The 26,640-nt window shown below is 49.1% G+C and overlaps 1 protein-coding gene across 3 annotated transcripts in view; it reads right to left on the bottom strand.

The window, feature by feature from the left end:
- CNNM4 (cyclin and CBS domain divalent metal cation transport mediator 4) overlaps positions 1-26,640 on the bottom strand; it is a 53,333-nt gene continuing 26,693 nt past the window's right edge. Inside the window, exons 2-8 of one of the 3 annotated variants that reach the window (XM_032255329.1) lie at positions 13,269-13,412; positions 12,785-12,919; positions 11,253-11,422; positions 10,844-10,940; positions 9,381-9,443; positions 3,508-3,689; positions 1-2,555 (exon numbers count right to left, since the gene is read on the bottom strand). In XM_032255329.1, coding sequence (XP_032111220.1) covers positions 2,358-2,555; positions 3,508-3,689; positions 9,381-9,443; positions 10,844-10,940; positions 11,253-11,422; positions 12,785-12,919; positions 13,269-13,412 — 989 coding nt within the window. In that variant the 3' untranslated portion in view covers positions 1-2,357. Of the gene's footprint in view, positions 2,556-3,507; positions 3,690-7,028; positions 8,141-9,380; positions 9,444-10,843; positions 10,941-11,252; positions 11,423-12,784; positions 12,920-13,268; positions 13,413-26,640 lie in introns of those variants that run through there. The other 2 variants (XM_032255330.1, XM_032255331.1) reach the window with 2 other exon arrangements.

Genomic DNA, 26,640 nt, shown 5'->3' with positions numbered 1-26,640 from the left:
GATTTATACATATTTCATTTTTTATTACCAATCAAAAATAAATTCCATATATCGTTTAACAAATATTATCATTGTTTTGTGACAAAAGACACAAGAGTCATAACAACAAACTCCCCGAGAGTCAAACTCATAACGCCAAAATAAATCACAAAAATATACAAATTAAAATCTTATGCAAAATAAATACGGCGGCTGTGACCTGCCTACCCATTTGGATGGCATTTGCAAAGGTCTCCCTTACACAGAAGACACATCAGGTGGGCCAGTTCCAGGGTATGGCTCATCCCAGGAACCAGAGTTTGAAATAGGAAGTGAAAATTGCACTGGGAAGAGGAAGTCATCAGACCAACAATATTTGGAAATAATGATGATCCTCTGTGAGAAGGGATTATCAGTGGGCCAGGGAAGAGGAGGAGTACCAGCCAGTTGGTGGTAACCATGTGCACAGAGGTCACGTGAAGGTGTGTGTGCACCTGCCCCTTTTGCTTCACATACCCCCACCAATGTCTTTGCTCCACCTGGCAGTCAGAGCTGTCAGGAATACAGCTCTGCCGGCTTCTGAAAGGATTTGGGAGCAAGCTGCTCCTGTAGAAGACTAAGGGCTTTCCCCAATAGGGAACAAAGGTCTGGTGTCTTTTTCCCTTGCAGTTGAGAACCCATGGGTGTCACCACCTTCTCTTCCGGCTTCCAGGAGTGAGTTCTATGGGTAGGAGACCTCATACTGACCAGGGGTAGGCATACTTGGTGCAAGACAATCCCTGGTCCTAAGAGTTAGGATTCTCTAGGCACCTGGAGAGCAGGGCACTTGGGGTGAGGAAAGGAGTGAATAAATAATACTCAGGCGGAAGGCCTGCACAGTCTCACCCGCCTGGCTCTTGGGCCCCAGCTCCTGCTGCACCCAGTGGAAGGGCCGACGTGGACCTTGGTCCCACAGCCTCCCTGACTCTGGGAAGCCTGGAGCTCTGCAGCAGCGCCTGATTCAGCCCCAGGGAAGAGGTGCCGGGGCAGGAATTCACATGGGGGCAAAACTCTTGGTACAGTACTACTAACTTCAGCAAGGGCAGGACGACCTCTCACGCTAGGATCACACATGTGAGAAAGCAGGGCTACCAGGTGCATGCCTTCAGGAGGAGCCCTCTTCTCCTGAGGTTCCATAAGTGGGTGGACAAGGCCAGGTAAGCCTTGCTGGCCGCAGAGGAAAGGGCATAAAGAACCTGCTTTGGTGGCTTCCAACATGACCTCTTGTCCCCACCCCTAAGAGGGACTGGGGCTTGGGGATTCAAAAGGAGGAGTCTGGGAAAAAGGCATCAGTCAACAAGTGAGCCTTGACTCTCATTATGGGGCAGGGTGGTACTGACTGCTAACAACGCAGATGCCGATGACAGTTCCTCTTGGAACCAAAGGAAGAACCCAGACAAGTCACCTCCAACATAGATGCCCTCCTGCCAAGGGGGAACTTTGGTAAAAGTGAGGTCAGGGCCTGTAGAGCAGGAGTGAACAATCAAAGGCCTGAGACCCTGCCTAACACTTGAACCAGCCCTATCACAAAGGGGCAGTTGTCCAAAGGGCCAGATGGGAGGCAGGGTGCGGATGTGTCCTCAGCCGAGTCCCGACTCACCAGGAGAGGCTGTCAGCAGAGTTCTAGGAGCTTTCTGGGTACAGTGGTTGAAAACAGATGTGCTCCTCTCCATAGCTTGGGTTTTGTTCCTGATCACAGCTACCCAGGAGCTCTTGGCCTCAGAGTCATCAGATAAGCTACAGCACAGGTGCCCAGGCAGCTGATCTCCCCACCATTTGGTTCTTTGCTTTCTATGAAGAGCTGTCTTCCTCCCAAGAGACAAGCCTCCTCTGGGGGGTGCTGGGATACCACCTCTGGAGGAGGAGGAGGAGGAGGTGGCAGAAGAGCTCCCTGAATTAGGGACATAAGCTGGAAGGTTATGGCTGGGAGCAGATTATGGCCATTGCTTCCTGGGGCAAGAAACACTTCCTCTTTTATAGTTTTTTGGGAAAAAAATTTAAAAAAAAAAAATAAAGTTCCTTAACCCTGTCTTCCCTTCCCAAAATGATATTTAAAAAGAGGAGCGATGAGCCTAGTTTAGAAATTCTCTCAGTAAAAAACAGCCTTTGCTCATGGTAGCTGGCCCACTGCCCCACCAATCCAGGGCTGAATAGTGCTACCTCAGAGCTACTCAGAGGTCCTGGCAGAGGCCAGATGCCCTACAGGCTGGGAGCCATCTGGATTCTCAGTCAGACAGGCTATCTATCCGCATCCTTTCTGGACTAACAGGTTCCCTCTCTTCATGTGGGCCCACTGGGGAGGCCCCCGCAGGGTGGGCAGGGGGCCCCGGGCCCTCCTGTCAGATGGCACTCTCGTGGGAGGCTTTGTGCAGCAAGGAGTTACGCTCATTGAGAAGGGTTGTGGTCTCGTCCACCACAGGGAGCTCAGACTTCTCGGCCAAGTTCTCCATATGGGCGGTGCACCCGTCTATGGGAAACTGAGGGCTGTTCTCCATGCGAGAGGCCAGCAGCCCGTTCTGGTACTGCTGCCGAGTGATCTGCGGGAGGAAGGGATGAGGTCATGCAGAGAGGGCTGGGAGGCAGACCCTATCTCCAGGCCCGGGGATACGGGGCAAGGATTGAGGCTGTGAGTCGAGAGAGGACATAGCCAGTTAGGGTCTCTGGAAGCCCTCACAAAGAACAAGGTGTACAAACAAGAGGAAAAAGCATCTCAGGGCTGTGTGCAGTGGCTCACACCTATAATCCTAGCACTTTGGGAGGCTGAGGTAGGCAGATCGCTTGAGCCTAGGAGTTTCAAGCCAGCTCAGGCAACACAGTGAGATCCTGTCTCTATAAGAAATAAAAACAACAGCAACAACAAACCAAAGCCCTACCCGAGCGTGGTAGCTCACGCCTGTAATCCCAGCTTTGGGAGGCCGAGACAGGACGATCGCCTAAGGTCAGGGGTTCAAGACCACCCTCGCCAACATGGTGAAACCCCATCTCTACTAAAAATACAAAGAAAATTAGCCGGGCGTGGTGGCACGTGCCTGTAATCCCAGCTACTCAGGAGGCTAAGGCAGGAGAATTGCTTGAACCTGGGAGGTAGAAGTTGCTGAGCCAAGATCATGCCTTGTACTCCAGCCTGGGGAACAAGAGCAAGACTTTGTCTCAGAAAAAAAACAGGAACAAAGCCACATGCACACCTTTAGACCCAGCTACTCAGGAGGCTGAGGTGGGAGGATTGCTTGAGCTCAGGAGTTCAGGGCTGTAGTGGGCTATGATCACACCACTGCACTCCAGCCTGGGCGACAGAACAACACCCTGTCTCTGGAAGAAAAAGGTACCACTGCACTCCAGCCTGGGCGACAGAACAACACCCTGTCTCTGAAAGAAAAAGGTACCACTGCACTCCAGCCTGGGCCCACCATACTGGGTTGGTGGATGAAAGAAGTAGCTGATTCTTGAGCAGAAGATGGCACTGCCCAGATAGGGCCATGAGGCAATCACCTTGATGTACTGCAGGTCCACGAGTGCCCGGACGCTGAAGTCGGAGATATACTGTCCCAGGACAGAGCTGCCAAACTGGTTGCTGCTGCCTGCCAAGGTTGATGCAGTTGAGATGTCGGTGCGGTCTGGGTAACTGAGGGAGGCTGAGCGGCTGAGTGGGGTCGGGTGGGCTGGGGAACGGTCTGCAGGGAGAGCAGAGGTTGTTATGCCAAAGGCCACCCTGGTACCCACTCTCATCCTCTTATCTGACCTCATCCCATGGAAGCCCAGGGACACCCCACCCAGGAACAGGAAATCATTCTTAGGGACAAACAGAAGCATGTAGAAGGTCTGACTGCAGAAGGTGTGACCTCATTAAAGCAATGAATTAGTTTGTTTAGAACTGTTGTGCAACAAGTATTAAAAAGTCTACGAAAACACATCAACCAAACAGAAAATAAAAACCACAGACACAGAAAGTTTATGGCTACAAAATCTCTAATTTCCCACAACAACCAATCGGTCAAGAGCAACACAATGATCATCCTAGCAGGACAGACAAACTGCCATCCTTAGGCCAGGCGTGGTGTCTCACATTTGTAATCCTAGCACTTTGGGAGGCTAAGGCAGGAGGATCACTTGAGGTCAAAAGTTTGAGACTAGGCTGGCCAACATGGTGAAACCCTGTCTCTACTAAAAATACAGAAATTAGCTGGGCATGGTAGGAAACACCTGTTAATCCCAGCTACTTGGGAGGCTGAGGCAGAAGAATCACTTGAACCTGGGAGGTGGCAGTTGCAGTAAGCCAAGCTTGCACCACTGCACTCCAGAATGGGCGACAGAGTGAGACTCCATCTCAAAAAAAAAAAAAAAAAAAAAAAAACCAAGCAAACTGCCATCCTTGTCTCAATACTAGCTTATGTCAAGTGACATAAACTGCATACTTTAAATAAAAAATGTGTGTTGAAATGAAGAATGTATAGTTTGCACTCTCACATTGTGAATACACAACCCCTCACATAAGATGCCCTGTCACATCTTAAAATGCTCTTATTGGGGGCTGGGCGAGGTGACACACCTGTAATCCTAGCACTTTTGGGAGGCAGACTGCTCGAGCCTGAGTTCAAGATCAGACTGGGCAATACAGCAAAAACCCCACCTCTACAAAAAATACAAAAATTAGCCAGGCATGGTGGCTCTTGCCTGTGGCCCCAGCTCCTTGGGTGGCTGAGGTGGGAGGATCACCTGAGCCTGGGAGGCTAGGTCATAATGAGCCAAGATTGGACCACTACATTGTCTCAAAAAAAAAAGACAATGCCTTTATGGAGTCAAAAGTATGTTCTGCACGTAATCTACTCAGCATGAAACACAGTCCTACTCACTTCCACCTGCACCCCAGCCAGCCTGGCCTGGCGGGGGTAGCAGGTGCTTCTCCCTCTCATGAGGCAGAATTGGGTGGAGGTGGTACACACCTCTTCCGGCAACTAGAGGAAGCACAGGCTGCCCTACTGGGAAATGGTAGTAACAATCTCAAATACAGAAGGAATGCACATCTTGTTTTGAAAAAGAAACTGCTTTTTCAAATGATACACATTACTGTATATCATTAACTTGTTTTTGAGAACACTTAGGAAACCATGAAATGCACAAGGAAATTAATTGTGAAGGCATGCAAGATCCTTTTAAACAAACAGGAAGCAGACTAAGCTGATTTGCTTAGTTAACTACTAAGTTACTAAGTTAGCCATTCTAAAAAATTGCCAAGTGAAGAGAACAAACATACTGAATCTAGTGACTCGATGACCGATACAATTTTTAACTAAGAGAGAGTGAACTGAGTAATACTCTTTGTGCTTAAGTAAAGCTTTGATTTTTATATATAAAGCTAGCAAACTATAGTCTGGCTATTCTGTGATGAGGTTGTAGTATTCCCATGGAACAGGAAATATTTAGAGATCGTGTGCAAGTATCTAATAAGTAACACCTCTGATTAACTTCTAGAAAAAGCAGAAATATGAGGGGTATTATTTAGTACTTCATATTAGCTATCTGAATAATGGAATGCTTTTAATTTATGATTCCTAACATTCTAGAAACAGGACTGAATTTAGTTTATTTTTAAAAGAGAAAGGGTCTAACTATGTTACCCAGGCTGGTCTCAAACTCCTGGGCTCAAGTGATCCTCCTGCCTCAGCCTCCCAAAGTGCTAGGATTACAGGAATGAGCCACCAAGCCTGGCCAAGAAACTGAATTTAAAACCAACACAAATCAGTGACATGGGCCGGGTAAGGTGGCTCACAGCTGTAATCCCAGAACTTTAAGAGACCTAGGTCTGAAGTTCAAGACCAATATGGTGAAACCCTGTCTCTACTAAAAATACAAAATTTGGCCCGGTGTGATGGCTCACGCCTATAATCCCAGCACTTTGGGAGGCCGAGGCGGGTGGACCATGAGGTCAGGAGTTCGAGATCAGCCTGGCCAACATGGTGAAACCCCATCTCTACTCAAGATACAAAAAATTAGCCAGGCGTGGTGGTACACACCTGTAATCCCAGCTACTTGGGAGACTGAGGCAGGAGAATCACTTGAACCCGGAGGCAGAAGCTGCAGTGAGCCGAGATTGCACCACTGCACTCCAGCCTGGGCGACAGGGTGAGACTCCTTCTCAAAAAAAAAAAAAAAAAAAAAAAAAAAAGCCAGGCATGTTAATGCATGACTGTAGTCCCAGCTACTCGGGAAGCTGAGGCAGGAGAGTCGCTTGAAGCCGGGAAGCAGAGGTTGCAGTGAGCCAAGATCACACCACTGCACTCCAGCCTGGACGTTGCAGCAAGACTCCATCTCAAAAAGAAAAACAAAAAAACAAATTAGTGACATGATCTATTAAGATTAGAGGTCCGGCCAGGTGTAGTGACTCCTCCCTATAATCCCAGTGCTTTGAGAGGCTGAGGTGGGAGGAGTCTATGAGTTTGAGACCATCCTGGACAACACAGTGAGACCCCCATCTCTACAAGAAGTTTTTTTTAAAAAATTAGCCCAGCATGGTGGCACCTGCTTGTAGTCCCAGCTACTTGGAAGGCTGAGGTGGGAGGATCGCTTGAGACCAAGAAGCTGAGGCTGCAGTGAGCTATGATTGCACTACTGCTCTCCGGCCTGGTTGACAGAGAAAGAATGTATGTGTTGAAACAACCCAAAAAACAGAAGTCCTAGAAAAAATTCACCAAAATACATTTTGTCTCTGATGGATGAACTTATGATGCTTTTTAATTTTCTTAAGACTTTTCTATTTTCCCAATAAGCTACCTTACTTTTTTTTTTTTTTTTTGAGATAGAATCTCACTCTGTCACCAGGCCGGAGTGCAGTGGCTTGATCTCAGCTCCCTGCAACCTCCACCTCCCGGATTCAAGCAATTCTGCTTCAGCCTCTGAGTAGCTGGGACCATAGGCGTGCGCCACCACGGCTAATTTTTGTATTTTTAGTAGAGACAGGGTTTCACCATGTTGGCCAGGATGGTCTCAATCTCTTGACCTTGTGATCTGCCTGCCTTGGCCTCCAAATTGCTGGGATTACAGGCGTAAGCCACTGTGCCCAGCCCAAAAAATAAATAAAACAAAAACTACAAGGTTTTGACCTGGTAATTTTATTGCTGAAAGGATATCCTAAGGACGTAACCTTAAACAAAGGAAAAGTTTTTTGCTCTTTTGCGTAAAAAAGTTTATATCATGGTATTACTTATAATAGAGACCTCCATAAATATGCATAAATATGCAAGAACTAATCAATGAGGGCACACCTGCTCTATGGAACACTGTGACACTGACCAGAAAGCTTATGGTAAATTGCCTCTGTCCTCACAGTGGATAAAAACGTCAGGATTCAAATCATGGGTGCATCACCTCCCGGCCATCCATGAAACCAGTGCAAGTACGGACGAGGGGAAGGAGACTGAGGTCACACTGGGGAGGTCTGAAAGGGACAGGGAGGAACTGCTTCTAAGTCACCTTTTCATCTACTTATTTATTAAACAGAGGGTCAAAATAGCAGAGTATGCCTTGGAACAGTTCGGATGGAAGAAGGCCCAGCTGTACAAATGTAAAATGGGAATCCCCAGGCTGAGGTGATGGGTGTTTAGGGTTTCTGGGGTGTGAGGAGCTCAAAGATGCTGATGTTGCTCCTGAGGGGCACAGGCCATAGCTGATGAGACCAGCACCATCCTGTGCCCTCTGCAGTCTGGGTGCACGCAGGAATCCCAGCAAACCTCAAGCTGAATGAGTCCGGCCCCATTATTCCCACCAACTCCCTGGACAGGTATCAGGAATATGATACATCCAAGGCCAGAAGCAGCATATGGCATTGGCCTTTCATGAAAGACTTTCTGGTTGGAATGCCACATTTTCATTGTAATCAGAAAAAAAAACAGCAATAATAAAAATTGAGCTCTAACTCAACATTTTACATCAATTCCCTCACATACTCTCCTGACAACTCTATGAAGTGGGTACATGTATTGTTCCCATTTCACAGAGGAGAAAGCAAAGACCAAGATTATTATTTAGCCAGCAACTGTGGAGGTGGCTCTTGAATGGGCAGTGTGACCCGCGGCCATGCTCCTCAGGGCCTCACAGTTGCCTACTGGGCCAGCAGCTGAACGGGAAGCTGAAGAAAGTCGGAAAGTCTTTTAGAGAAAGCTGATGAGATGACAAGTCACCCTGCCAAGGTGTGTGGGTGGCCTGGAGCAGGAAGTGCTGACCCGCTGGGGTGTGTTTCCTCTCAGCTATGGAGGGCAGCAGGCTGGCTGGTGCTCACTTGGCTGGACCAGGAGCAACCCTCCACTCCCAGCCTATCCTCTGGGTTCATGTGTGTGTATCTGTGGGTGTTTCTGTCTATGGATGTGTGTTTCTGTTTCTGTGTGTGGGATCTCTGTGTGGTGTCTGTGTGTGTCTATGAGTGTGTGTATCTGTGTGCATCTGTGTGTGTTTCTGTGTGTGGTATCTGTGTGTCTCTGTGTTTGTGTGTCTATGGGTGTATCTGTGTGTGTGTATACATATATATATATATATATGTGTGTGTGTGTGTCTCTGTGTGTGTGTCTATGGATGTGTATCTGTGTGTGCCTATGGGTGTGTTTCTATGTGTGTCTCTGAGTATGTGTCCATCTGTGCGTATCTCTTTGTGTGTGTGCCTATGGGTGTGTCTCTATGCATGTGTCTATGGATGTGTATCTGTGTGTGTGTGTCTGTGTGTGTCCCTATGGGTGTTTCTGTGTCTATGGTTGTATGTATCTTGGTGTGTCTTTGGGTATATCTGTGTGTGTGTGTGTGTGTGTGTGTGTGTGTCTATGGGTGTGTGTATCTGCATGTGTGCTTCTGTGCGTAGTATCTCTGTGTGTGTCTGTGGGTGTATCTGTGTGTTACTGTGTGTATGTGGTATCTCTGTGAATGTGTCTGAGTGTGTGTGGTATCTCTGTGTGTGTCTCTCTATAGGCATGTGTATGTACCTGTATGTGTCAGTGTGTGTGTGTGTGTGTGTGTGTTTGTCTATGGGTGCATGTATCTGTGTCTCTCTGTGTGTGTGGTATCTCTTTGTGTGTGCGTGGTATCTCTGTGTGTGTGTTTTATCTGTGTGTGTCTCTGCGTGTATGTGTGTATCTGTGTGGGGTATGTCTCTGTGTATGTGATCTCAGGGACTAGGAGACCTTTGGGGGAGCCTTTCGGCCCTTCTAGAACTGAGGCAGCAAAGCTGGCCAGAAATTTGGCCCCAGCCAAGCAGAGCCACTGAGGTCGGGTGGCCCACACTGAGCAGGCGGGTGCCCAGTCCCTGTGGGGAGGTTAATGCAGCTGCAGTGTGAAGGCTCAGGCGGCAGGTGGCAGCGTGACCCTCAGCCATGCCATGTTACCTGTAAGCCAGCAGAGCAGGGAGTTCCGCTTGCCAGGCGGACACCCGACCTGGACTGAAGGCACTGGAGCAAAAGAGAAGGTCAGTGATGGGTGCAGTCAGGAGACAGGACATCGAGTCACAGGCACAGGACAGAGGCAGACCTGATGGGGCCAGGCTGCTTTGGGCAGACGGGCCCAGTAGAGAAAGGGACATGGCTCTGATGGGAAGGGTGCTCAGGGCAGAGCCATAAGCCCTGTGTGAAGATGGGCAGAAACTGGCTGAGTGTGCCTAGTCATCTCCCCTCCCTTCCAGCCACATCAAGTGGGAACAGAGAGACTATGGGTAGAGGGACAGAACCCAGGCCCTGACCATGCCTCTGAGACATCACTGCATGAAGAGTGCCTGGGGGAAGCCTCCAGTGCCTGCCCGCCTGCCTTCTGAATGAGATTTCCTCAAGCTGAATGGGGCAAAGGAAGTCCTCCCTGGGCCTGAGGCATCTGGCAGGGTCCACCTGCTCAGAGCCCCGCTCTGGAGCCCTGTGTTTCTCGTGCCCAGGGAGCCTGCTGTGCCCCACTCATCTGGGGGAGGGGCCAAGGACACAGTGGATAAGTTGAGCATGGTGTCAATATTCATAGGTGCCCTACCCCCATGCCCCTCTGGATCCTTTTTGTCAAAGGACAACGACAGGCACGGCACAGAGGTTCTCTGGGAGCTGTAGCACACACCCCACTGGTGTGGCCTGTTCTCCAGCACCAAAGTGGACTTTCTCTGTCTACACTGCAGCCACCCCCCCACCCCAGGACCGAAGGCTGGAGAGGAGCAAGGAGATGAGCTGGCGAGACCGGGGCCTGCGGGGCCTTGCCTGTGGGGCTCTGTAGGGACAGCCTGAGCCACTCAGCAGGGGAGAAGGCACCAGGGCGGCCAGAGTGGCGCATCCCCAAACCTTCCATAACACCTCTCGGAGGGTGCCCAGTCTCCCCTCGCTTATCTGTCCCCAAGGCCCTTTATTCCATTGGAGCTGACTAACCAAAACCCAGTAGCCGTGTCCCCTGCAAAGCCAAACCCATCTGTAACCTGCCCTGGCAAACAGGACCTGGCCTGGCTCTTCACCCCAGGGCACTTTGGACACCTAGATTCCCCTCCTGTCCTCAGGAGCAGGGCCCTGGGCCTTCCTCCCCACAGGCCTCTTCCCCAGGCAGGCTGGTCTGACACCTGTGGACATGCCCCCTGCTGCCTACAGGCTCTTGCTCTAAAATCCCTCTCCTCTCTTCCCCTCCAGCCTCTGGACCCCGTTCAAAGGGGCAGCTCCCTCTACTCTTCCATGCCACCCGCTCCAGGCTCTGGCAGCTCCCGCCTCAGCAGCCTCCCTCTGCCCCAGCTGACTGGCTATGAGCTCTGGGGCCCGCACTCCGTTCTGGTGTTGGTCCATGGCCTAGCTGCAGGGGAGCCAGAGGGCAGCACAGACCCTGCGCAACAACTCACCGGAAGGGACCGAGGTCAGGGCCATAGTCCCATAGTAGGAGAAGGCGCCCGTCTCAAACTTCATGTTCTCCTTCCCTGCCTCCACCTCCACCTTCCCCTGAAAGAACACAGGGCTGGGATTAGAGACAGAGTGAGGGAGGAAACACAGGATGAGGCAGGACAGGGAGTGAAGAATGAGGGACAGTGGGGCTGGAGGAAGGGCCAGTACTGGAGCCCTGGAGAGCCCAGGGCCTGACCTGCGAGATCAAGGGTAGACTCTCAGGGAGAGGACGGCCGTGTAGGGGAGGCAGCAGGCTCCTCAGGCTGGGAAGCCACGTACCTCTGCAGCAGGCGGGAGAGAGGGCCCGGGTGGGGGGCAGCTGTGGTGCCAGGGGAAGCAGGCAGCAGGCCCAGGGCTGAGCGGGCTCACCTGCAGGATGAGGATGAAGTAGTCGGCTGGCTTATTTCGGGTGTACAGATAATGGCGGGCATAGTACTTGTTATGCTCGTCAAACTTGAGTTCCTGAATGACATCTGGGTACTTGAGCAGCCGCAGCAGGATCTTCTCTGATATCAGGGAGGGACTAAACTGGGGGACCTCTGTAGGAGGAGAGAGAGGATACCTCACACGGGGCCGGCCAGGCGGCCCTGAAGTTTCATCACTGCTATGCCTCTACCCCAACCACAGCAGCCGCGCTGTGCTCGGAGGACTCCCTGCCTGCTCGGCCCACCCTCAGTTCTGCACCTCCCTGGGCAAGGAGCACACTTGGCTTCTGACTGGTTAGACCCAAGGCCGCCTGCCTGCCCAGGCCTGAACAGTGGCTCCTGCAAGAACAGCATGTGACCTTGGGCAAATTACTCAACCTGTGTCTCAGTTTCCTCATCTGTAATATGGGGGTAAAAGCTTCACAGGGTGGTTGTGAGGGGGAAGGTGACAGCATATGGACAGCACTTAGTAAATGTGACTATAATTATTGCATCAGCATTAAAATCCCACAGGAAAAATAACGGAGAGGGAATTACCACTCTTTAGCAAGAAAGGAATGGGAAGAAAGATGAATTGGGTGGGAAGGGGACACAGTGGGCAGAGCAGGACCTGGTACCCAAGACCCCAACAGAGCTTTGAATCAGGGCTGAAAAGAGAAAAATGCTTCTCAACTAGAGGTGAATTCCTGCGAGAACCAGCACACGTCTGCAGAGGGGAGGGTGGAGAGATGAGAGCAGAGCTGGATGCAAGCTCCTCAGAGTGCGTGAGCACACAAGGGGTTTGGCCACACCTAGCAGGCCCACAGAAAAGGAAGGATCCCTTCTCCTTCCCATTCCACAAGCCCTGAAGGGCCTGGCCAGCCCAGAGGCCCACCTCAGTGGTTATTTTCTTTTTTGTTGTTTTTGAGACAGAATCTTGCTCTGTGGCCCAGGCTGAGTGCAGTGGTACATTCACAACTCACTGCAGCTTCAAACTCCCAGGCTCAAGTGGTCCTCCCACGTCAGCCTCCTGAGTAGCTGGGACCACAGGCATGCAACTGTCCGAGTAGCTGGGACTACAGGTGGGCACTACCATGCCTGGCTTTTGTATTTTTTGTAGAGATGGGTTCTGGCCGCATTGCTCAGGCTGCTCTTGAATTCCTGGGCTCATGCAATCCTCCTGCTTTGGCCTCCCAAAGTGCTGGGATTATAGGTGTGAGCCATAGTGCCCAGTCATTATTTTTGAAACTATAAAATATAATAACTTGGATGCTTCCTAGAAGTTTGCAGTAGCAGCGCATCAATGGCAAGCGAATCGGAGGGAGATCCCCAGTGGTAGAGGAGACACGTGGCCCCTTCCAGAGTCGCTGTGTTGTCTCCACACCCCTCACCTGCTGCAGCCCTCATGCTATGGGGGGGAAGTAGCCAGAGAGCCAGGACTTCTTCCCCTATGACTGTACTTCCACCAAGACCAGAAGGTCCTCCTCACACTCCTACCTGTGGCCAGGAAGCGATGAGCGGCCAGGAGGAGCTGTGGGGAGATTTTCACTTTGAGCTCGTTATCTGCGTCCTTGAAGGCAGAGAAGTCCCGCTTGTTCTTCTCGGACACCCGCTTCCGGCTTCGGTTGTCAGCTGCCGGAGACAGAGTGTGGAACTGAGAACACAGCTCCCTGAGGACCCAGGAAGAGACTGGAACCCACCCGCAGCTCCTGCTCTCCAGCCCCTCATTCCATGCAGGAGCAGCAGGCTCTGGCTGGCAGGGTCCTGGGCTGACACCGAGGCACAGAGGCTAAGGGTGAAGGCAGCCTCCGGGCACTGCTCTCAGAAACCTGCTCCCTGCTCACCCTGGCCAGTGCAGGGCACCCAGCCACTGGGCCCCAGGGTGCTGGGCCCCCAGTGTCCCTAGCCTGAAGGGCTAGGGACACCAGATTTGGATGCAAGCAGGAAAGGGGTCCTGGGCCCTGCGGAGGGCTACACTCACTGTACATGTCGGACTCGTCCAGGATCTCGGACTTGATGATCTCCTCGATCACGTCCTCCAGGGTGACCAGGCCCAGGACCTCGTAGAAGGGGTCACCCTCACCCTCGTTGTTCACCTTCTGCACAATGGCCAGGTGGGACTTCCCTGTGGGGACAATGCAGCAGGTCAGATGAGAGCCCAGGGGCCAGTCACGAGACTCCCTCAACTAAAACATTAACTCTACACCTAGAGTCGTAAGTCACCAGATGGGGTCATGGTGGTTTTTCTCTTTTCCATCTTTCCTGATGTTTCTACTGCAAACAGACATTGCTTTTATGAAAAGGAAAACCAAAAGTAATTTTTTTTTGAGATAGAGTCTCGTTCTGTCACTCACGCTGGAGTACAGAGGAGTGATCTGCAACCTCCGCCTCCTGGGTTCAAGCGATTCTCCTGCCTCAGCCTCTTGAGTAGCTGGGACTATAGGTACATGCCACCATGCCCAGGTAATTTTTTGTGTTTTTAGTAGAGACTGAGTTTCACCGTGTTAGCCAGGATGGTCTCGATCTCTTGACCTCGTGATCCGCCTGCCTCAGCTTCCCAAAGTGCTGGGATTACAAGCGTCAGCCACTGTGCCAAGTCCAAAAGTAATTTTTAGAAGCATTTCATTAAGGACCGCTTTTTCGTTTTGCTCTTTTTTTTTGTGGGGGAAGGATAGGGTCTTTCTGTGTTACCCAGGTTGGAGCAAAGTGGTGCAATCATAGCTCACTGCAGCCTCCAACTTTTGGGCTCAAGAGATCCTCCCACCTCAGCCTTCTGAGTAGCTGAGACCACAGGTGTGTGCCACCATGCCCAGCTAACTTTTTAAAATTTTTTGTAGAGATGGGGTCTTGCTATGTTGCTCAGGCTAGTATCAAATTCCTGGGCTTAAGCAATCCTCCCATCCCAGCTTCCCAAAGTGCTGGGAATACAGGCATGAGCTACCACGCCAGGCCAGGACTACTTGTTTAAATAGGATAAAAATGGGAACGCCAAGCACAGTGGCTCATGCCTGTAATTTCAGCACCTTCAGGGGCTAAAGTGGGCAGATTGCTTGAGGCCAGGTTTGAGACCAGCCTGGCTAACATGGTGAAACCCCATCTTAAAAATACAAAAATTAGCCAGGCGTGGTGGTACACACCTAGTCCCAGCTACTTGGGAGGCTGAGGCAGTAGAATTGCTTGAACCTGGGAGGCAGAGGTTGCAAGTGAGCTAAGATTACACCACTGCACTATGGCCTGGGCAATAGAGTGAGACTTTGTCTCAAAAAAAAAAAAAAAAAAAAAAAAAGAAAAAAAGGAAAAAAAGACCCTTCCTGGTGCTTATCAGGGGCTTCTGGGACTCTTGGAAAGGGGAAAGACTCACACTGACAAGGCACAGAGAGGCCGAGCACTGTAATTAGGTGGAACAGAGACTGATTAGAGAGGGGCCAACCCCTCAACCCAAAGTGAGAGAAGGAGGTTGGGGTGGGGCAGGACCCTCCACAGAAACCTTGTGGGGTGGTGGGTCTTCCTAGACCACTTTTTGAAGGCCGTACCCTGCTCTTATGACCCCAGCTCCAGCACGTGGTAACAGTGGACAGCCAAGAAGGGCTGGGCCTACAGTCCAGGCGAATGAACCCTGTGTGCTGTACCCCGCTCGCAGGAACACAGGTTTAGAGCAGCCTAAGAGAAAAAGCCCATGGAAATCTGTGAAGGTCAAGTCAGAGTCTCCTGTATGGCTTCCCCTTCACAATCCAAGGGCCTCACTCTAAGGACTAAAGAACTCATCCTCACCCAGGGCCTGTCGGGGGTGGGGGGCTAGGGAAGGGATAGCATTAGGAGAAATACCTAATGTAAATGACAGGGTAATGGATGCAGCAAACCACTATGGCACATGTATACCTATGTAACAAACCTGCACGTTCTGCACGTGTACCCCAGAACTTAAAGTATAATAAGAAATAAAATAAAAAATAAAAAAAAAAACTCATCCTAAATACTCTCGGTAGAGGATGTTTTCCAGGTCTTTAAGGCCACAGAAAACCCCCCAGCCCAAGATGGGCTGTTCAGAACTCCTAAGGGCCTCTTAGGGAAAACAGAGAGAATGTGAGGTCTCATGACTAAAGCAAAAATTCTCACAATACACTCCATGTATGGAGGAGTACTGTATTGTGAAAGTTTTTCACACACATATGTATTTCCCACTACAGGTTCTGGTCAGAAAAAGTTTAGCGCCAGGCCGGGCGCGGTGGCTCAAGCCTGTAATCCCAGCACTTTGGGAGGCCGAGGCGGGTGGATCACGAGGTCAAGAGATCGAGACCATTCTGGTCAACACGGTGAAACCCCGTCTCTACTAAAGATACAAAAAATTAGCTGGGCATGGTGGCGCGTGCCTGTAATCCCAGCTACTCAGGAGGCTGAGGCAGGAGAATTGCCTGAACCCAGGAGGCGGAGGTTGCGGTGAGCCGAGATCGTGCCATTGCACTCCAGCCTGGGTAACAAGAGCGAAACTCCGTCCCAAAAAAAAAAAAGAAAAAGTTTAGTGCCTTGTTAGACAGAGCCATCCATGGGTGTACTCAATTGGAAATTCCCCAGTATCTTCCTAGAGATGACCCAACAAGTTCAAGAGATCTATGAGGCCTCTAGCAGGGCGGCCTCGGGCCAGGCAGAGACCCTGGGGTCCATTCCCAGGTCTCATTGCCTGCTGAAGTCTGTGCATGCAGGAGAGCCCTTGAGAAATAAAGTGCCTGGAAGGGCCTGGGCATCCAGAAAAACGACGTCACCACTTCGGGATGGGAATTAAAGGAAAGCAGCTTTGGCAGGCTGAGGATCCCTTATCCCTCACTGGGGACCAGAATTATTTTATATTTCAGATTTTTTTTTTTTTTTTTTTTGGAATATTTGCAGAATACATGCCATTGAGCATCCCGTATCTGAAAATCTGAACTATGAAATGCTCCAATGAGCATTTCTTTTGAGCATCATGTTGGTACTCAGAACGTTTTGGATTTTGAAGCATTTGGGATTTTGGATTTTTGGATTTGGGATGCTCAACCTGTACCCCCTGCCAGATGGGCACCCTCTAAAAAGCCTGGTAGTGCCCAGTTATGGCAAAGGATAGGAAGACAAACAGGCCCTCACTTATATTTGGTTGGTGGCCAGGTAAAAGGGCACAACATTTCAGGGGCCAATTGGTCAGGATGTTACAAAATCAAGGGCTCCTAACCTTGGACTTGGAAGTTTCACTTCTAAGAACTCACCCTAGGGTTCTTCACAAAAGACACAAGAGAAGGGGGCTCTTAGCAACATTCTTTTTAACAGCCCCAAACCAGAAACAACCTAAAGCAATAGCAATAGGGCACAGGGCCTCAACAGGGGCCACAGCTACCCAAGGGAGAACATGGCAGAGGCAGTTGAATGAAGTGCAGAATGAAATCCAAGACATGCTATTAGTGAAAGAGCAAATCATGGAACAGAATGCTTGGAGCCATCTGCCTGCACAGAAACAATGGGAGTGTGTGGGCTTGAACTGCCCTGGAAACGTCCAGAAGCAGTAAGAGTGGTCGCCTCTGGGGGCATTTGGAGTTTGGGGAGGAGGCTATTACACCTCTCTCTACACCCTTCTATACTGTTATATTTGATGGGCATGTTTTACTTTCATAATAAAAAAAACTGAGACAAAATTAAGGGGAAAACAAAATTAAAGAGAACAAAGGGAAACTGGTGAGAGTCTCTAGGGTGGACAAGGGCCCTCTGTGCCTTCCACTGCCACAGATTAAGCCCCATGGAATGGGGGTATGTCCTTTGACAAGGTTCAGTGAGCAGAACTTTGTTCAGACCCCCAAAGCCAGAAAACAACCTCCCTACTACATTCTATCCCTAATTACTCCACAGGCTCAGACCAAATCCTGATCAATGAAAGGTTCCTTTACAGGGATATGCTGGTGGCCTCTCTCTCTCTCTTTTTTTTTTTTTTTTTTTTTAGACAGAGTCTCCCTCTGTTGCCCAGGCTGGAGTGCAGTGGTGCAATCTCAGCTCACTGAAACCTTTATTTCCCGGGTTCAAGCGATTCTCCTGCCTCAGCCTTCTGAGTAGCTGGGTGCGCACCACCACACCCGGCTAATTTTCCATTTTTAGTAGAGACAGGGTTTCACCATGTTGGCCAGGCTGGTCTCAAACTCCTGACCTCAAGTGATCTGACTGCCTCAGTCTCCCAGGGTGCTAGGATTACAAGCATGAGCCACCACGCCCAGACTGCCAGCCTCTCTTAAAGAGGAAACAGCCCTCCTGTGGATAAAATGAGCTGATTCCCTGAGCAGGGTCTTGATGCCACTTTCAGCCCCCACCTCCTCTCTGAGGCCCCTTGGTGGGATCCACTGCTGTCTGTGTATGTGCACCCTCAGGTGGCAGCCAGCTGCACAACTGGCACCTTGTAGGTGGCAGCCCTGGGCTCTGTGTACACATTCACCACTGCTCTGCAAGCTGAGCTTTGAGCACTGGCTGATAGTTGGCCAACAGGGGTCCCACACAGAGGTTCCAGCCTAAGGGGCCACTCAGTTACCCTCTGCAGAGTGAGCTTTGGGCCTCTGTGCTGTTTTTGCCTTTGTCTAATTTGTCTGACCAGAGGGGACAGCTTTTTGTCCTCAGAATCTTCCCTCCCTGGGCCAGAGAATCTCTGGTCAAGGTCACCAATGACCTCCCATGGTGGAGTATTATTCTCAGATGACCTGCTGCCCAACAGTCACTCCCTCCTTTCCCCTGGAAACCCTTCCTGCCCAGGGCTTCCAGGACATAGCCCCTCCCAGTGCTCCTGATCTTAGGGGTCACTGCTTCTCCCTGACCACTTAATGCTGGAGACACTCAGGACTCAGTCGGTACCCCTGGTCTCTTGCCTAGCAACTTCAAATATAAGTGTACAAGTGTCCCAAATAAATCTCTGCAGCCCTGTGCTCTCCTGTGCCCTCCAGATTCCTCTATCCAAGTTCTGCCAAATGTCAGTAATACCTTGAAATTAACACAGCCAAAACCCAGCTCGTGCCCATCCCCCAAAACTCCTGTCTCCTTTCAAGGCAGCTCTGTCCCAGTTATCAGGCCCAAGGGGCAGTAAGCCCAACCTCCTCTTTTTTCTTTTCTTTTCTTTTTTTTTTTGAGATGTAGTCTTGCTTGTCGCCCAGGCTGGAGTGTTGTGGCGTAATCTCGGCTCACGGCAACCTTCCCCTAGCTGCTTTAAGCGATTCTCCTGCCTCAGCCTACAGAGTAGCTGGGATTATAGGCACCAGCCACCAGCCCAGCTAATTTTTTGTATCTTTTAAGTACAAAATTTTTAGACGGAGTTTCACCAGGTTGGCCAGGCTGGTCACGAACTCCTGACCTCGGGAGATCCACCCACCTCGGCCTCCCAAAGTGCTGGGATTACAGGGGTGAGCTACCACACCTGGCCCCCATAGCACCCGGCCCCTTCTCTCTTTCTTTGTGCCTCTACACCCATTTGGCAGGAGAAGAAAAGTAACCAGTGAGGAGAAGGGGAGTGGGAGAGGGGAAGAGGAAGGGAGGCTGAAGACAGAAAGAAGTATTTTAGTTTTTAGCGGAAGTTTCTGTACTTTAGAAATTACTGCTAAATGATTTAACATCTAAAATAAGCAGATCAATTTAGTACTTATATTTAGGATTCTCACTACATACATTCTAATAAAATTGTGTGTGTGTGTGTGTGTGTGTGTGTGTGTATGTGTGTATGTGTGTGTGTGTTTGAGACAGCGTTTCACTTTGTCGCCCAGGCTGGAGTGCAGTAGCACGATGTCAGCTCACTGCAACCTCCACCTCCAGGATTCCAGTGATTCTCCCACCCCAGACTCCTGAGTAGCTGGGATTACAGGCATGTACCACCACACCCAGCTAATTTTTTGTATTTTTAGTAGAGATGCAGTTTCAACATGTTGGCTAGGCTAGTCTAGTGCTCCTGACCTCAAGTGTTCTGTCCACCTTGGCCTCTGAAAGTGCTGAGATTTCAGGCATGCGTCACCGTGCCTGGCCCATAAAGTTATATTTTAATGAGCTACCTTATGTTATAATTGGTGTCCATTCAATTGGCTGATTAGATTCTGGGGGCATCGTCGGCCAAGTGCAGTGGCACATGCCTGTAATCCTGGCACTTAGCGAGGTTGAGGCAGGTAGATCACCTGAGATCAAGCGTTGGGAGACCGGCCTGGCCAACATGGCAAAATCCCATCTCTACTAAAAATACAAAAAATTAGCTGGGTGTGGTAGCAAGCACCTGCAATCCCAGCTAGTCAGGAGGCTGAGGCAGGAGAATCGTTTGAACCTGGAAGGCAGAGATCACGCCACTATACTCCAGCCTGGGCCACAGAGTGAGACTCCGTCAAACACACACACACACACACACAAAAAAAAAAATTAAGATAATACATCTACAACTGAAAATCCATTTTTCAAAGTAGTCCTTAGTCAATGAAAAATGACTAAGGAAATACAGCAAAATGTTAATACTTGGTTGAGCCATATAAAATTACTTATATTCAATTATTTTTTTAATAAAACCAGCAATTCATATGGCTTAATCTACGTATGGGTGATTCAGGATGGTTTCTGTTTTCTTTTTATACTTTCCTATACAAAAATTCCAAAATTTTCATAATTAATAGTCTGTCTGTCTGTCTCTCTCTCTCTCTCTTTCTTTTTTCTTTCTTTTTGAGATGGAGTCTCACTCTGTTGCCCAAGCTGGAGTGCAGTGGCGTGATCTCAGCTCACTACAACCTCCACCTCCCGGATTCATGCAATTCTCCTGCCTCAGCCTTCCGAGTAGCTGGGATTACAGGCATGCACCACCATGCCCAGCCAATTTTTGTATTTTAATTTTTTTTTTGGAGACAGAGTCTCGTCTGTTGTTCAGGCTGGAGTGCAGCGGTACGATCTCGGCTCACTGCTGCAACCTCCGCCTCCCCAGTTCAAGCAATTCTCCTCTCTCAGCCTCTTGAGTAGCTGGGACTACAGGCATACGCCCCCACGCCCAGCTAATTTTTGTATTTTTAGTAGAGACAGGTTTTCACCATACTGGTCAGGCTGGTCTGGAACTCCTGACCTCAGGTGATCCACCCATCTCAGCCTCCTGAAGTGCTGGGATTACAGGCATGAGCCACGGTACCCGGCTGGATTTTTGTATTTTTAGTAGAGATGGGTTTTACCATGTTGCCCAGGCTGGCCTTGAACTTCTGACCTCAAGTGATCTGCTCGCCTGAGCCTCCCAAAGTGCTGGGATTACAGGCGTGAGCCACCATCCCTGGCCAATAGTATTAATTTCATAATCAGAAAAAAAAAAAAATCCATTAAAGTAACTTAAAAAAAATTCTAAAAAATTCTTCCTCTAGGACTTCAGGGTTCCTGAGCCTTCTCAACCACTTTCCAAGCACTGCTACAAAGGCAGACCCAGAAAGAAGGTGCCTGGCACCCTGGCTGTCCCCGCTGTCTCCTCCAGGCTTCGCCTGGTGGCATGCTTGACTACTCTGCCCTTTACCAACTTCTGTCCAGCAGCAGCCAGGTGGGACCATGCCCTCCACAGTCAGAAAACAGCATGTGAGTCCTCCAGAAGCCCTGGAGGGCTGGGCAGACGGCAGGTGCCAGCCTCAGCCTCCCTCATGGCTCCCTCGCAGCTGGCGCAGGGGCAAGGAATGACAGGATCCCAGCCCTGCCTGAGTTGCTCGAAGCTCTTCCTGCTCCCCAGCCTTCATGTCACACCTCTTTATCCTTCTGCCCTGGACTCAAACATCAGCCCTGGATGCCCCTGTTAGCTCTCAGGGCCCTGGCCCCCAATCCGTTTCTTCCTTTCACAGCTTTGTGCCGTCGGCTGACTAGCGTCCATCTCCCACTGACCAGGCTGCAGTGAGGCTTCAGCAAGGCCTGAGTTGTGCCCTTGCTCGCCATGCCACCCCAACCCCTCCCACCATGCCTGGCGCAGCAGGTGCTTCACACCCCTGCTGGATACAGAAAGGATGGCCCCACCCTGCACAATACCCGTTTTAGCAAACTGCTATGTTCTCCTTCCCCGCCCTCCATAAAAAAGACTTTACAGTCCCTCAAAGCCCTTAAGAAAAACATATTACTAGGTGCCGTGTTACAAAGTCCACAGGGGCCCTGAGAGGGCCTGACTCACCAGCTCCAGTTGCCTTTTCTCATGGGGAAAAGCCAGGGGCCCCAGAGCAGACTAGGGATTTCCACCACCAAAGAGGGAGTCCTCTGAATCTTACTCAATGAGTCTCCTGGGAAGGTCCAGCCTCTGAGATCCCAGGGGTCCAGGATGGCCCCAGGCTCTCAGGCCCTCCCATGGGAGAGGCGAGGGCCAGGCTGACTGGAAGTCACAGGCTTGGGCCCTGGGTCCACACCTGCAGATGGCTGAGCACCCTGATTTCCTGGTGATCCTCTGCTCTTTCCTCCCTTCCAAGCTCCCAGAGGATTAAGCTGGCTATTAATAGTGCTGACCTCAACCGCCGGGGTGAGTGACGGCCAACCCAGCAAGAAGGCAGAGCCAGGGCAGGAGAGGAGCCAGCCAGAGCGACAAGCCTCTGCCCTCCAGACTCAGGGAGGGCAGCTGGGCTCATCCATAATCCTAAGCAGGGCTCATCTATGTTGCTCCCTTCCTCCCAGAGATGCAGCTGGCAGTAAGGGCAGTCAGTCCAGGCAAAGGCCAGAAGACCAGAAGGCTGTGGTAGCCCAGCAGGCAGGTCATACACTGTACACTTGCTGGACTCTGAGACACAGTGAGACCCCGTCTCCAAAAAAAAAATTACTATGATTAAAACAGTGCAGTACTGGGTGGGGTGCGGTGGCTCATGCCTGTAATCCCAGCACTTTGGAAGGTCAAAATGGGCAGATCGCTTGAGGTCAGGAGTTTGAGACCAGCCTGGCCAACATGGTGAAACCCCCATCCTTACTAAAAATACAAAAATTAGTTAGGTGTGGTGGCACAGGCCTGTAATCCCAGCTACTCAGCAGGCTGACGCAGGAGAATCACTTGAACCTAGGAGGCGAAAGTTGTAGTGAGCTAAGATCATGCCACCATACTCCAGCCTGGGTGACACAGCAAGACTCCATCCCAAAAAACAAACAAACAACAACAATAACAACAGTCAGTACTGAAGAGAACAATGGACAGAATTATTTATTTTAATTTTTTTTAGACAGGTCTCATTCTGTTACCCAGGCTGCAGTATAGTGGCATGATCACAGCTCACTGCAGCTTTGACTTCCTGGGCTCAAGTAAACCTCCCACCTCAGCCTCCCAAGTAGCTGAGACTACAGGTGCATGTCACCAAGCTCAGCTAATTTTCTTTTTTTTAATTTTTGGTAGAGATGAGGTCTCATTATGCTGCCCAGGCTGATCTCAAACTCCTGGGCTCAAGAGATCCTCCTGCCTTGGCCTCCCAAAATGCTGGGACTGCAGACATGAGCCACCATGCCTGGCTATGGACAGAAATAAACTCCAACAAATTGGGAATACTGTATATATATAATAAATCTGGTATTTTAAATCAGTGGTGAAAAGAGAAATTATTCAATGAAAGGTACTAGGCTAACTGGTCCAAAGTCAGTTTTATACAACACTTATAAATCTATAAGAAAAACCACTATCTTAATTTTAAATAGAAATACAATAAATACAAACAAAATCTAAGGAAATAAAAATTTGCAAAATAAACTCATTTTTTACCCATCATATTAGCCAAGATTTCAGAGATTGGTACTCTTAGTGTTGGCAAAACTACCCACCAGTGTTAGAAGTTCAATTTTTTTCTTCAGAAATTTGGCAGTATGTGCCAAGATGTAAACTATGCAAGACCTTGGACTCTGCCATTTCTCCCAATCCTAGGAAGTGACCTTAATACAAAGGAAACACCCAGGCCAGCATGCAAGGTGTGCCCAGGAGGGCCCGCCAATATTGCTTATAACAATATTGCAGGGCTTTTTAAAAGGCTGACTCACTCATAAATTTATCTCAAGAGATGGTGATTCACCATTTGTGTAAAGCAAAAAGTTCCAAAACAGTAGAGTAGGAGGGACTGCTGGTTTCCTTCACTTTTGCTTTTTGCATTTTATACTCAACATGTGATACTTTTACTCTTATAATTAGAAACTATTTTCATATTGGGGAAAAGCAATATAGTTTGTTACTTAGTAGAAGAAAATACACCAAAATATCCACATTTTGGATGGTGGGATAAGAGTTTTGTTTTGTTTTGAGACAGTCTTGGTCTGTCATGCAGGATGGAGTGCAGTGGCACAATCCTGGCTCACTACAACCTCTGCCTCCCAGGTTCAAGTGATTCTCCTGCCTCAGCCTCCCAAGTAGCTGGCATTACAGGCGCCTGCCACCATGCCCAGCTAATTTTTTGTATTTTTAGTAGAGACGGGGTTTCACCATGTTGACCAGGATGGTCTCGATCTCTTGACCTCGTGATCCACCCGCCTCGGCCTCCCAAAGTGCTGGGATTACAGGCTTGAGCCACCACGCCCGGCGACTTTCATTTCTTAATCATTTTCCACTTTTTCAAAAGTTTCTATACTACTTTTTAACAACTTTTAAGTTAAGAAATACAATATTTTCTTGCTTTTTGCACTCAGATGTCACTGGAGCACAGAGCTCCATTTGCTTCATCTGTGAGGTGTTCCACTAACTCTATGTGCCAGGATGGATTAAACCTTCTCCCTCCTGACAGTAAACACGGACGACTGCCAATCTTTCTTCTACTGCAGACAATGCTGCAACATAAACCCCCATACGTTCATCATTCGATCCATGTGTGATTACAGTATGTTTATAATTTTCTTAATTGCTGAAAAAAAAAATACAGCCAAAAGGTTCCTGCCTTGGCAAATTTGGCAGAAATCTCCCAATTGTCTTTCCCATCAGGGGCCCCTGTTTACACTCTCATCAGCAGAAATCACATTCATTAGTTCTTGATTTGTTCCTCAATGCCCAGCAAAAGGCTAAACATATAGCAGGTACTCCATCAATAAAATACTCAGTAAACACCACCAATGAAAACTCTGCATCAGGACTGAATACATGTATTTTCTGTTGTTACTTTATATTTTATTTTATTTTATTATTTTATTTTGTTTTACTTTATTTTTTTGAGGAGTCTTGCTCTGTTGCCCAGGCTGGAGGGCAGTGGCATGATTGCAGCTCACTGCAACCTCCACCTTCTGGGTTCAAGTGATTCTCCTGCCTCAGCCTCCCAAGTAGCTGGGATTACAGGTGCCTACCACCATGCCCGGCTAATTTTTGTATTTTCAATAGAGACAGGGTTTCATCATGTTGGCCCGGCTGGCCTTGAACTCCTGACCTCAAGTGATCCACCTGCCTTGGCCTCCCAAAGTGCTGGGATTACAGACATGACCCCTGTGCTCGGCCTACTTTATTTTTAGATATGGGGTCTTGCTATGTTGGCAGGCTGGTCTCAAACTCCTGGGCTCAATTGACCCTTCTGCCTCAGCCTCCCAAAGTGCTGGGATTACAACTGTGAGCCATTATATTCAGCTGGTTACATTTTTTTTGTTGTTTTTTTTTTTTGAGATGGAGTCTCGCTCTGTCGCCCAGGCTGGAATGCAATGCGTACTCTTGACTCACCGCAACCTCCGCCTCCTGGGTTCAAGCAATTCTCCTGCCTCAGCCTCCCAAGTAGCTGGGATTACAGGGGTGCACCACCAAGCCCGGCTAATTTTTTTGTATTTTTTTTTAATAGAGACTGAGTTTCACCATGTTGGTCCGGCTAGTCTCAAACCCCTGACCTCGTGATCTGCCTGCTTCAGCCTCCCAAAGTGCTGGGATTACAGCAGGGAGCCACCGCGCCCGGCTCCTTGTTACGTTTTTAAAAGGAAAGAAATGAAAACAAAAGAGAAGAAAGACAAAGGGAAAACAACAGAGTGAAGCATAATAAAGAGGGTGATAGAAGGTGGCCACATGGAAGAGTGGCCAATGGAAATGCAGGTGCTGTGGCCCCCTTGCCAAAAATATAGACAGGATCTGCACATCATTGACAGAATCCCTCGAGACGTTCCCAGCCACTCAAGCAAGATGATACAACACAGCCAAACACCTGCACAGACTCGAGACAGAATAGAGTCTCCAAAGGAGGTGCTCGGCCGAGGCTCTGTTTACACTTACTTTCCAATCCAAAATCAACACATTTAGCTTTTGTTCACATACAGACAGTGGGCCTGACGAGCACTGCATGTCACCACACACTCATGCTCAGTAAACGGAGGTGAACTGCAGATGAGGTGTGCTCAGTTACACAGATTTATAGGCTAGGGTGAGTACAGTACTTTTAACCAAATAAACCCTCACTAAATGGACAGTGGCTTAACAAGCAAGGCAATGGCAGATTGAGGGCATGAAGCAAGTGCAGGCTGGCTAGACAGGCCAGAGCAGACCTTCTCCTTGTGAGCTTTTGTCAACCATAGCATGGGGAAAAATAATAGCATCTAGTTAGGGCTGATGAGTGGTTGGCCAGAGTGATTCCAAATTGTTAAGAAAATGATTTAAGGCCAGGTGGGGTGGCTCAAGCCTGTAGTTCCAGCACTTTGGGAGGCCAAGGTGGGTGGATCACAAGGTCAGGAGTTCGAGACCAGCCAGGCCAACATGGTGAAACTCCGTCTAAAATACAAAAAATACAAAAATTAGCCAGGCGTGATGGTGGGCACCTGTAATCCCAGCTACTTGGGAGGCTGCGGCGGGAGAATCACTTGAACCCGGGAGGCGGAGGTTGCAGTGAGCTGAGACTCAGTGAGCTGAGACACCATTGCACTCCAGCCTGGGTAACAGAGCGAGACACTGTCTCAAAAAAAAAAAAAAAAAAAGAAAAGAAAAGAAAAAAGAAATTATAAAACAGGGACTTAAAAATAATAATAGAAATGTTCAATAAAATGGCAGAGAATTTCAGCAGAAAACTGGACTCTACTTTTTAAAAAACAAATTCAATAAATGGCTGCCCATAACTTGACTTATAAACATCACCTGTATATCTCACTATATATAAAATTTACCTTCAAAAAAAAAACCATAAACAAAATTTTGGCTTTACTTTATGGTTTACATGCTGAAGTGTTTAGCAGTACAGTGTACTGGTATCTATAACTTACTTTGAATTGCTTCATAAGATAAAGATGGATTGATAAATGGATAGAGGGAAAGATAGGACAAAGAAAATGTTGCAAAATGTTAACTGTAGAATCCAGGTGGTGGGTCTATGTGTGTTTGCTGTATAATCTGTGAACCTCGAAAGAGCCAATCCTTCAAGATGGATCCTGAGTGGCTAATTGGGACTAAATTAAAAACAGAGTCAAGCAGCCATTTGCTGACT

This window comes from Sapajus apella, unplaced genomic scaffold (assembly GCF_009761245.1).
Source record: "Sapajus apella isolate SASKATOON/1434 unplaced genomic scaffold, GSC_monkey_1.0 scaffold89, whole genome shotgun sequence".
Lineage (NCBI taxonomy): Eukaryota > Metazoa > Chordata > Mammalia > Primates > Cebidae > Sapajus > Sapajus apella.
This window is presented reverse-complemented; position numbering and strand designations above follow the sequence as displayed.